General features: G+C 41.5%; 1 protein-coding gene across 5 annotated transcripts in view; it reads left to right on the plus strand.

The window, feature by feature from the left end:
• LOC126475341 (WASH complex subunit 3-like) overlaps nucleotides 1-12,020 on the plus strand; it is a 30,859-nt gene extending 18,839 nt beyond the window's left edge. For 2 of the 5 annotated variants that reach the window (XM_050103143.1, XM_050103144.1), the window contains exons 2-4: nucleotides 7,150-7,251; nucleotides 8,664-8,711; nucleotides 11,828-12,020. In XM_050103143.1, coding sequence (XP_049959100.1) covers nucleotides 7,194-7,251; nucleotides 8,664-8,711; nucleotides 11,828-12,015 — 294 coding nt within the window. In that variant the 5' untranslated portion in view covers nucleotides 7,150-7,193 and the 3' untranslated portion in view covers nucleotides 12,016-12,020. Of the gene's footprint in view, nucleotides 1-7,149; nucleotides 7,252-7,343; nucleotides 7,383-8,644; nucleotides 8,712-11,827 lie in introns of all 5 variants that reach the window. The other 3 variants (XM_050103145.1, XM_050103146.1, XR_007586707.1) reach the window with 2 other exon arrangements.
• Nucleotides 12,021-12,860: the final 840 nt, after the last annotated feature.

Here is a 12,860-nt window from a genome sequence, read left to right on the forward strand (position 1 = left end):
TCTTAAAGGGTCTTTAGTCGAGCCAAGTATGTCCTTTAACTTTTCGCGTTGCATGGAAGAAGGCTTTTACACCGTGCTTTTTCAGTATTCTTGCGATTTTGGCTGTTTATGGGCCACAATAGAGCAGGAATGTCACACGATTAGCTTCGTCTTCTTCCGTCTTGTCCTCCCGCCTTTTGTCTGTCTGTAACTCGCGTCTTGTCTGCTTCTAGGAAAGTGGAAAGTTTCCTGCAGATGCTGCAACTCCTGTGGCGCACCCCCCCCCCTTTCTCGCAGATGGACCTTGTTCCATGTACCAAAGTGTTCAGTGCCGAGTTGCGTTGTGCTGGATGGAGGCAACTCCGAGCATAAAGATAAATATCCGTGTGCGTCTTTTTCCTGTAGACCGAGTGTTCCAACGTACCGTCTGGATTCCTCTGGATTTAGATATCCAGGGAGGTTAGCCATACGTTCTTGTACTTCCATGGTGAACTTGATATTTTCATGTATGCCATTGAGATGACGTAGAAGCTCCTACAGGTTTTCCGTGCCTTGTGGCCACACCACAAAAATGTCGTTAACGTATCTATAGAACGTCTTTGGTTTTAGGCGGGCGAGTTATATCTGCAAGTGTATCCTTCGTTTCATAACAGCCCATGAAAGTCGCGATTCACGATCTGTTACCTCTATTAAGTCGCTGTGAGATCACAGCTGCTGTACTCATCATCCGTACCTCGGGCATGGGTGTGTGTGTTTGTCCCTAGGATAATTTAGGTTAAGTAGTTTATAAGCTTTGGGACTGACAACCTTAGCCGTTAAGTCCGATAAGATTTCACTCGCATTTGAACTTCATTTACAGAAGATAAATAAAGCACAAAAGTTGGTTTACAGCGTTTCTTAAAACGTCGTTAATAAAATATATTGTGTGGACACATAATCGATAGTTTTTTTTAAATTATAGACTTTTTGAAATATGTGTTCTGTCCTGCTCAAATCATCCTTTATGAATTCATAAGCTGAATAGTAGCACAACATGTTATGTTCAAAATGACCACAGGCAGCGACAGTACACACTTCCAGTCTGCTATTGAACGACTACTGCAACGTGCTAGCATTTCAGCAGAGATGTCCGAGTGGGCTGCAGTAATACGTCATTGCATTTCATCGCGTTTAGTTGGTATGCCCCTGTAGACATCCTCTTTCAGCTTCCTCCCCAGAAGGTAGTCTACGGGCATCGAATTCGGGGAACGGACCAGTCAAGTTACAGATCCTTTGCATCCAAGCAAATGATATGGAAACAATTCGTGAAAACATGCTGTAGAGCTTCGTGCGCTAGATGGTCTATTAGTAGGCTGTGATAACTTCTGCGCGTTTGGTATTTCGTCTGTGAAAAATGGGCCTGTGATCTGTTTCACCATCTTACACCACACGCCTACACTCCATGGATGCTGACGTTCCACCTGATGAAGCCAATGGGGATTTTCAACCGTCCAATTGTGTGTGTTTTGGTGGGTGACCTGGCCATGATTGGTAAATACGGCTTCGCTACTAAACAAGACGCGTGATACATCTGGAGTATAGTGCATTAATTCCCATGTCCAGAAGTTAATACGATTCTCATAATAGTTTCCATGCAGCTCTAGGACAGAGATGTGATAGGAATGGAACCTATATCGATGTAGAATGCTTAGGACACTTGGATGACACATGGGATTTCCTTTATGCAACTGCCCGGGAGCTAACGTGCGGATCAACTGCAAAAGCAGCTAGAACATTAAATTCCCCCTCTTCTGTTGTCACTTGTTTCCTTCTGATACGTTGTCGAGGTCTTACACTACCACTTTCACGGAACTGGTTGAAAAGTCTGATAAATAATTGCCGAGATGGATGACGTCTGTTGAGATATCTTGGAGCATACACTGCACAAAAACGAACTGCATTATGGTTGTGTGTGATGTCCTTAGGTTAGTTAGGTTTAAATAGTTCTAAGATCTAGGGGACTGATGACCTCAGATGTTAAGTCTCATAATGCTCAGAGCCATTTGAACCTCTTTTTTTTTTAACTGCAGTCTTCGTAAACTATCTACACAGCATGAGCATGTCGACTTTTCCTGCATTGGTAAATCCCATCGTTCACTCACAACCTACTGCTTGTACTTCAAACACTGTCAAGCAAGTCGCAATACACTCAAGGAACACACAAGCACACTGTAAACAAACATAACAACATCGTGCCTAGCAACTACCTAGGTTGAATGGCACAAACAAGGGTTGGTGTGGGAACTTTCCAAAGTACGATATCTCGTAAACAATTCGCACTACAATCCTGCTACAAACACCAGTGACATTCTAACTTAGCCTACTTTTAGTCTCTTCATATCAATAGGCACTGTTCCATTTAATAAAATGTCGTTTGCACAAAAAATACTTTCTAAGTATTATTACAATGTCTTGATTGGCTGATAATATGACCCTCTGACTGCCAGTCCATTCTCTGTAAACCACATATCAGCAGTACTTCTAATTTGTGCAATATTTGAGGTTCAAACTTCAGGTGATTCGCCGTGCATTGCGGAGTTCGAGCACAAAAGTTTCAAACAACGGGTTGACAACATGTTGTTGTTGTTGTTGTTGTTGTGGTCTTCAGTCCTGAGACTGATTTGATGCAGCTCTCCATGCTACTCTATCCTCTGCAAGCTGCTTCATCTCCCAGTACGTACTGCAGCCTACATCCTTCTGAATCTGCTTAGTGTATTCGTTTCTAGGTCTCCCTCTACGATTTTTACCCTCCACGCTACCCTCCAATACTAAATGGTGATCCCTTGATGCCTCAGAACATGGCCTACCAACCGATCCCTTCTTCTAGTCAAGTTGTGCCACAAACTCCTCTTCTCCCCGATTCTATTCAATACCTCCTCATTAGTTATGTGATCTACCCACCTAATCTTCAGCATTCTTCTGTAGCACCACATTTCGAAAGCTTCTACTCTCTTCTTGTCTGAACTAGTTATCGTCCATGTTTCACTTCCGTACATGGCTACACTCCATACAAATACTTTCAGGAACGACTTCCTGACACTTAAATCAATACTCGATGTAAACAAATTTTTCTTCTGAAACGCTTTCCTTGCCATTGCCAGTCAACATTTTATATCCTCTCTACTTCGACCATCATCAGTTATTTTGCTCCCCAAATAGCAAAACTCCTTTACTACTTTAAGTGTCTCATTTCCTAATCTAATTCCCTCAGCGTCACCCGACTTAATTCGACTGCATTCCATTATCCTCGTTTTGCTTTTGTTGATGTTCATCTTATATTCTCCTTTCAAGACACTGTCCATTCCGTTCAACTGCTCTTCAAAGTCCTTTGCTGTCTCTGACAGAATTACAATGTCATCGGCGAACCTCAAAGTTTTTATTTCTTCTCCATGGATTTTAATACCTACTCCGAATTTTTCTTTTGTTTCCTTTACTGCTTGCTCAATATACAGATTGAATAACATCGGGGATAGGCTACAACCCTGTCTCACTCCCTTCCCAACAACTGCTTCCCTTTCATGTCCCTCGACTCTTATAACTGCCATCTGGTTTCTGTACAAATTGTAAATAGCTTTTCGCTCCCTGTATTTTACCCTTGCCATCTTCAGAATTCGAAAGAGCGTATTCCAGTCAACATTGTCAAAAGCTTTCTCTAAGTCTACAAATGCTAGAAACGTAGGTTTGCCTGTCCTTAATCTTTCTTCTAAGATAAGTCGTAAGGTCAGTATTGCCTCACGTGTTCCAACATTTCTACGGAATCCAAACTGATCTTCCCCGAGGTCGGCTTCTACCAGTTTTTCCATTCGTCTGTAAAGAATTCGCGTTAGTATTTTGCAGCTGTGACTTATCAAACTGATAGTTCGGTAATTTTCACATCTGCCAACACCTGCTTTCTTTGGGATTGGAATTATTATATTATTCTTGAAGTCTGAGGGTACTTCGCCTATGTCATACATCTTCCTCACCAGATGGTAGAGTTTTGTCAGGACTGGCTCTCCCAAGGCCGTCAGTAGTTCTAATGGAATGTTGTCTACTCCCGGGGCCTTGTTTCGATTTAGGTCTTTCAGTGCTCTGTCAAACTCTTCAGGCAGTATCAGATGTCCCATTTCATCTTCATCTACATCCTCTTCCATTTCCATAATATTGCCCTGAAGTACATCGCCCTTGTATAGACACTCCATATACTCCTTCCGCCTTTCTGCTTTCCCTTCTTTGCTTAGAACTGGGTTTCCATTTGTGCTCTTGATATTCATGCAAGTAGTTCTCTTTTCTCCAAAGGTGTCTTTAATTTTCCTGTAGGCAGTATCTGTCTTACCCCTAGTGAGATAAGCCTCTACATCCCTACATAAAATTATGTTATTATTAACGTTGTGAACATGTTGAAGTTGATTTGCTACAAAGAAATAGGGTTTGCTGTGAAATAAGGTAATCGGCTCACAAATAATAATGTATTTAGATTTATTAGGAGCGGCAACATGAAAAAGAATGCTCATAGAATCATACCGGTGTCGGAGCAGTGCAAGCAGGTCGGTCTAGCCTGCGAGTTGCCTCCAGCTGCGCACGTGTTTATCTAACCAGCGTTGCTGGCGCGATGATGCATAGCATTTGCAGCCGCGGTCCAGTGAAGGTCTAGTTTCCGAGCGACTCGCCATCGCAAGTGCAGCTAAAAGGTTCTCTTTGTTACACTGACGTCACAGGTCTATGTAAATAATAGCCAAGTCTCCCTCTGAACACGCTTTAGAAATCTTTTGCGTATGCTTCCAAGAATAGCACAGGATGCGTTGTTCCTAGCGATCCTAATGGTACAGCCCGTCCCACATGCGAGACGCCTCTGACCGCACATACGTGTTCACCAGCCACTGCGTCTACCTGGCGGTCCAGCGCAGGCCTAATTGACAAGTGAGATATGTCTGCATAGCGATTCACCCGTGCAGCAGCAGCTAAAAGGTTGTCAGTGTTATAAGGATGTCTCATGTCCGTATAACTAACAGCCAAGACTCGCTCTGAATGCACTATAGAAATCTTCTGCAGTGCTTTCAGAAACTGTTAACGAAAATAGTCCAGAATAACACCAAATGCATTCTTCCTGATGCTCCTAATGGCAGAGCCCGTCCATCACGATATCAACCCCTCATAGAAACAATAAAGTTTCGCAGAAATAGTTAACGGTCGCTTTTGTTGCCCTAACAGGACCTGCTTACGAAAATAGCTCAGAATAACACCGATAGCTATCGTAAGTGCAACTTGTTCGTCTAAAGTATAGCTACACAGCCCGCCATAATGGTGAGGGGGGGGGGGGGTACACATGTAATGACATGATGCAGACTACACACATCCTCAATACCTCCAATTTCTTAAAAGTGGCGACATGAAATAGAATGCATATAGAATCATACTGGTGTAAATGATGTAATGTGATGTCATGCAACTGAATGCGAAACAGTCTGTCATAAAATAAATAAAGTATTTCACTTGTGTATAGAGGTGGAATGGGACCTAAAATTGAATCTCGGGAGACCCCTTGTGAAATTGTTTCCTATTTTGAAGCTTAATTTCCTGTCTGTGACTTTATAACTAATCTTTCTCTTCCATTGGTCAAGTAGGACCTGAACCATTATAATAAAATGCCACCTAATTCATGCTGTCCAGTTTAGAGTATATCGAACGATAATTCACTCCATGAAAGACCTTTGATGAGTTACACAAAGTTACTGTGGCAAGCGGAGAGTTTTCTAGAGATGAGCTAATTTTTTTTCTCAAATTTCATGTTCTTTTGATTTTTTGAAACTGTAACTGACTTTTTGAACTTTCATTAAATTTTTGTATGATTTTTGAATTTAGATTGCGACAACCTTTTCAAATACGTTAGAATGTGCTGGAAGAGGAGAGATTGGATGATAGTGTCACTTATGTTCTTTTGCTCTTTTCTGGAATAGTGGTTTAAATACTGCGGGTTTCAAAACATCTGGAAAACAACTTTATATTGTGGATAGTGGCTACACCATCATTTTACCAACTGCTTTTCAATAATTTGTTAATTGAGAGACTGCAGCTCCAAAGGTCTCAGATTTGATCTGCGAACAGCTCTAGGATTTTTGTCACTTATCACTTCTTTCGCATCTGGCAACGTTTGTTAATGTGAAAAAAATTAAGTGGCACCATTATTTGGAGTCCACGTTAAACTGTACCCCTCTATAATCGGCTGGTTAAGTCAGTTCAAAGATCGAAGGATACCACTGGTTAAGGAGCGTTCGTCAAACGATTGTCAACTACATGGTTAAATTTGGTTAATGGAAATCTAAAATGTACCGAAAAGTGCTAAAGCGCTGTTTACTAACCTCGGCTGGAACAAACAAGCTCATTTACTATACCGGTCTGACTCAGTTCATTACATTAAGCTGGCACTGCAAACCTAGTGGAAAAAGGATGAGGTAACTTACTCAACCTAAGAATGTCGCCATCTCCAGAGATGGAGAGGCACCAAAAAAAAATCAAACTGAATGACTGATGAGTCTTCCAAAATGGAATCCATGGTCGCTACTCTTCCAGTTACTTTTGAGAGGATTAATATGCGGTTGAATTCTCTCTCCGATTACAACACTGATCAGTTGGTGAAGAGTCTGTATTACATTCCGAGTACAGAGTATTGCATAAAGGATGATATCGCTATTATCAAAGGAATCATGTGGTGGTATCAATGTTTAGTGTAAATTGGCGATGTATTGTGAGCTACAAGTTGGTATCAAAGTCATAGTGTAAACTGAGGATGTATTGTGAGGTAAAATTCAAGAAAGATTGAAAGAAGCCGTGAGATAGACTGACATAAATATCAAAGGCAGTTCAGTACAACACATTGTATCTCAGCATTTTCGTCTTCGGTGGCAGCAGTGGGGTTTACTCCAGGGTAGCTCGTCCAATGGGGATGCACTCGACCTCCCTCTCCACCATCCATCACCCTGTCTCTCGTCAACAGCCATCACTAGTCAGTCTGTGATCTGAGGTTACCATGAGCTCCAGAATTTGCTGTAGGTACCACTTTCTCTCTGATTAGGATCAGTTCCACGTTTTTATTTCTGCACGTACATATGTATCCTGAAAGAACGTGATAATGTTTCTTTCATTTTGTTCCAGTCAGCTTCGATGAAGATGTAACACCCATCCACACAATTGTGTGGATGGGTATTGTTGAAGAAGAAGAAGAAGAAGCAATACCTACTGTGGAGTTCATTGGAGGTAAGTAATCTAGTTGCTGCATCTTCAGTCGACTGATATACAATTCCAAATAAATAACTTGCGGTGGTGTAACTTTTTGTTGCTATCCGCAGGGGAAGGAGAAGAAGAACTGGAGGTGGAACTGGTTGATGGTGAGTGCATTTCTTTTAAAAATTTTTTTCCGAGCTAGTTTGCTTTTGATGTCCTCCACGCAGCGTCCATTATTGGTTATTCCTAAGTCTAGGTAGTTGAATTCGTTAACTTAATCTACTTCATGACCAGCAATCCTGATGTTAAGTTTCTTGCTCACCTCATTTCTGCTACTTCTCATTACTTTCATCTTTCTTCGATTTATTCTCAAGCCATATTCTGCGGTCCTCGGGCTGTTCATTCCATTCCGCGGATCATGTAGTTCTTCCTCACTTTCACTTAGGATAGCATTACCGTCAGTGAATCGTATCATTGATATAAATTTCAACCCCACCTCTGAACCATTCTTTTATCTCCATCACTGCTCACTCGATATACAGATTGATCAGTAGGGGTGAGGACTACATCCATCTCTACACGCTTTTTAATCTAAGCACTTATTATTACCTCTTGGCTCTTGCACATGTTGTATATTACCCATCTCTCCCTATAGCTTACCCCTATTTTCTCAGAATTACGAACATCCTGCCGCATTTTTGCATTGTCCTACGCATTTTCCACGTCAGCAAATCCTATGTACATGTACTTACTGTTTCTTTAGTCTAGCTTGCATTATCAGGTGCAGCATTGGAACTGCCTCTCTGCTGCCCTCACCTTTCCTAAAACTAAACTGATCGTCATATAATGCACTCCCCAATTATCTTCTCCATTCTTCTGTATATTTTTTTTGTCATCAAGTTGAGTGCATGAGCTGGTTGCGTGACAATTCCCTAACTTGTCAACTCCTGCAGTCTTCGGAATTGTGTGGACGATATATTTTTTTAAAAGTCAGATTGTATGAAGTCGGACTCAAACATTCCACAAATCAACGTGAATAATCGAATTTTTGTCATTCCCCCCTCCCAGTGATGAAATGTTAGCCCTCCCCCCCCCCCCCCCCCCCCAAAGCTCTCTTTAATTCTCAGTCTAATACTGGATCCCATTTCTCTGCTATGTCGACTCTTGCTTCCTCTATCATGACATCAGATAGGTCCTTGCTTTCACAGCGACTCTCAATGCACTCTTTCTACCTATCCACCCCCACCTCTGCATTTAGTAGTGAAATCACCATTGCTGTCTTAATGTTATCAATACAGTGTTTAATACCAAAGAATTTGATCCTGCATACTTTCCACGTTGAAAATACTTCTGAACCTTTCGAATCATGCAAGTGTTGCAATAAATTTAACTATATACACTCTTTTCGATGTCGTCGGTGAATGAGGTGGTGTGGGGTCTTACAGCCCAGGATACTGAGGATGAAGAGGAGGAAGAGATGGAGGCGGCCACTGGTAAGTGCATTACACTATGTGGGTTAGAGGACGAAACACTGAAGTTCACATTTTACTAGAGGTTAGTATCACCTGGTTCGAAATTCAGTCAAATGATTCAGTGGACCTGATGCAATCAGTTTAGCTCCTCCTTATGACAGTGCAGTACAGATACAGTTTATCACGTGAAGTAACCCCAGATGTCAAACTAGAGGCATTACAGAATCTGCACTGTAAATTCTTTGAATCCCAGTTACAACCCTCAAATTATTCGGAGTTAGGTGAAGTGTTCATTTTAAATTTATCTTTCATTATATCAATTCTATTATTATTATTATCACCAACATAAAAATTATTCCTATACCTCGTCTACACCGAAACTGTGCATCTTCATGTCTTCCTCTTTCAGTCCAACCTATTACTCTTACACTTCGAGGCATAGGCTAAAGCAAACATATTTTTCATATAACAGAGAAAGTCGATGTTATTGAAAGTAAAGGAACTGAATATTAGGAACTTACTTGAAACTTTGGAAGGGGGGGGGGACGGAGGTAAATGCTTATAAAGTTACTTACATAGAAAAGTAAGTGAAAAATGATGCTAATGAAGAGTGCGTTTGCTGCCCTGGACGCCTTCGTTACTGTGATATTTCGTTTTCTGGTGCTGCAACTTCATTGACATAACAGATGATGCACTGTAACTGCCTCGTATGTATGTGGTAGCGCACATGAATCGGGTAAATATGACTATCCCTAGATTTCCATTTCACATAGTGTTGTTATTTTCATAAGTCATTTGAATCTCAGCACCTGTTGGTGCTGGAGTCAATAGTAGTTAAGTGCGAGATGGGTGAATTTCCTGTTTTCACGTATGTGTGATTTTAATGCATTATAGAGAAGGTATTATCTGAGTTCTTTTTTCTTTGTATACGTGTATGGCAATGCATGTTTCGAATTCTTTAAGTTAAGTGGTCTCCATGTACGATCAATCTATACTTCAATTTTCAGGTTCATCTAAATCCACATGGATACTCGGCAAGCCGCCGTAAGATGCGTGGTGGAGGCTATCCTGTACCTCTACTTGTCATTTCCTCCTTTTGATCCATTCGCAAATAGAGCGATGGTAGAACGACTGTCTGTACGCTTCCATATGAGATCTAATTTCTCATATCTTGTCTTCGTGGTCCTTATGTGCAATGTATGTTGGCGGCAGTAGAATCGCTTAGCAGTCAGCTTCAAATGCCGTTCTCTAAATTTTCTCTATAGTGTTCCTAGAAAAGAATGCTGTCCTCCAGGGGCTTCCGTTTGAGTTCCCAAAGCATCTCGGTGGCACTTGCGTTCTGTTCGGGCCTACAGGTAACAAATCTAGCTGCCGTCCTCTGAATTGCTTAGATGTCTTCCTTCAGTCCAACCTAGTACGGATCAAAGACACTCGTGAAGTACTCAAGAACATGTCACACCAGCATCCTACATGTGTTCTCCTTTACATGTGAACCGCTCTTTCCTAAAATTCCCCCCAATAAACTGAAGTTGACTATTTGCCGTCCCTACTGCAGTTCTCACACGCTCATTCCATTCCATTTCATATCACTTTGGAGCGTTACGCCCAGATATTTAAAATGACTTGACTGTGTCAAGCAGGACGCTAGTAATACTGTGTCTGAACATTACAGGTTTGTTCTTCCTACTCACCAGCGTCAAATTGCATTTTTCTGCATGTAGGGCCACCGGTCATTCATCACACCAACCGGAAATTTTGTCTAAATCGTCTTGTATCCTCCTACAGTCACTCAACTTTGATGCCTTACCGTACACTGCAGCACCGTCAGCAAACAGCAGCAGCGGACTGCCGTCCGCCAAATCATTTATGTATAAACACAACAGTAGAAGTCCTATCGCACTACTGGCGATATCCTTGTCTCTGATGAACACTCGCCGTCGAGGACAACATATTGGATACAGCCACTCATGTATTTCTGAATTTATTCCATATGCTCGTGCGTTCGTTAACAGGCTGCGCTGGGCCACCATGTCAAATGCCTTCTGGAAATCTAGAAATATGGAAGGGCATGCTGATTTTAGCACAAGTGATGCTTTCTAAAACCATGCTGATTCATGAACATAAACAGCTTAGCCTCAAGAAAGTTGATTATGTTTGAACTAAGAATGAGTTCAAGGATTCTGCAGCAAACCAAAGTTGGGGATATTGGTCGGTAATTTTGTGGATCCGTTATTCACATTTCTTATATACTGGAGTCACCTGCGCTTTTTTCCAGTCACTCCGTCCTCTGTGTTGGACGAGAGAGAGAGAGAGAGAGAGAGAGAGAGAGAGAGAGAGAGAGAGATTCATGACAAATGCAGACTGGGTAACTGACCAATCCTTGTAAAATCGAACTGGTAAGCCATCCGGAGCAGATGATTTGTTTGTTTTTCAAGTTGATTCTCTATGTCTGGTATACTTATTTATATGTCATCCATATGTGGGTCTGTCAGAAGGTCAAGAGACTGCATGTTTGTGTGGTTTTCATGCGTGAACGATGTCTTAAACGTGAAATTTAAAACATAGGCTTTGGTTTTGCTATCTTCAACTGCCGCACCAGACTTGTCAACAAGTGATTGAAAGAATCGTTTGACTCGCTTACCGATTTTACATATGGCCTGGATTTTCTCAGCCCCCTGCCAGATCTTTTTCTAAGATGTGACGGTGGTAGTTAAATGCTTCACGTATTAATATTTTGCTAGCTGTCTAATGGCTTACGAGATCTTGAGTCGATATATAAATGTGCTTGATTCGATTATTCTTTTCCCTACAGCTTACCGACAGCAAATATCAGTCAAATTATACATCATCCTCGTTTTCCATTTATGTCGACAGTACTTGATTCCTAAACATACAGCTTACATGTGATATTGTTTAGTGCTCCTTGCAGTTACGGGTACTGATAACTGCAAGCGAGGTTCATTACAAAAGAGATATTGCCTGACACGAAGTGGCCGGGTATCTATGACAGGGTCTGCTAATACACAGAAAATTTGTTGAGGATTTCAGTGGATAACTAATATTGTGACTATGTGATGCATAGAACTAATTTCATTCTATCTTCATGCTATTAATTTATTTATTGATTTTTGTTTCAGAATCTATACCAGACAGCCCAGCGTCGCCATCACCGCCTCCACCATCGCAGAACCCACCACCACTACCACCACCACCACCACCACCACCACCACCACCACCAAGGTGGCGCATGCTCCCTGAGGAGTATGTAGATGAAGGCAATGATGTTGATGTTATAATCTCATACGAAATAATAAATATCGATTAAAAGGACTATATTTTTTATCTATAAACAAAAAAAACCTTCTCCCCTAATACCCAACATATTCTACAAGACGAGTCCCTTACAACAGAGTATACCACCGCTACGCATCTGTGTTAATTTCATCGTAGCCTGCCTGCCCTGGAGTAAACCCCACTGTTGCCACCGAAGACGGAAATGCTGAGATAGAATGTGGTGTACGTAACTGCGTTTGATATTTATGTCAGTCTACCTCATAACTTCTTTCAGTCTTCCTTGAGTTATACCTCACAATACATCCTCAATTTACACAATAACTTTGATACCACTACATGATTGCCTTGACAATAGCAATATCCTCCTGTCTGTAGTACTCTGTACTCGGAATGTAATAAAGACTCTTAACCAACTGATCAGTGTTGTAATCAGAGAGAGAATTAAACCGCATATTAACCCTCTCAAAAGTAACCGGAAGTGTAGCGACCATGGATCCCATTTTGGAAGACTCATCCGTCATTCAGTTTGATTTTGTTTTCGTGCCTCTCCATCTCAGGAGATGGCGACATTCTTAGGTTGAATAAGTTACCTCATACTATATCACTAGGACTGCAGTGCTATGTTGATGTAATGAACTGAATCAGACCGGTATAGTAAATGAGAATGCTTGTTCCAGCCGAGGTTAGTAAACAGCGCTTTAGCACTTTTCGGTACATTTTCGATTTCCATCAACCAACATTAACCACGTCATTGACTATCGTTTGACGAACGCTCTTTAACCGCCGAATTCATCCGATCTGAATGCCAGTTACACTGCTCTGGCCGGGAGCTGCTTTCTATGGCATGGTAGCTACAGCATTGACAGGGAATACGGT

The sequence above is a fragment of the Schistocerca serialis genome, chromosome 4 (genome assembly GCF_023864345.2).
Source record: "Schistocerca serialis cubense isolate TAMUIC-IGC-003099 chromosome 4, iqSchSeri2.2, whole genome shotgun sequence".
Classification (NCBI taxonomy): Eukaryota; Metazoa; Arthropoda; class Insecta; order Orthoptera; family Acrididae; genus Schistocerca; species Schistocerca serialis.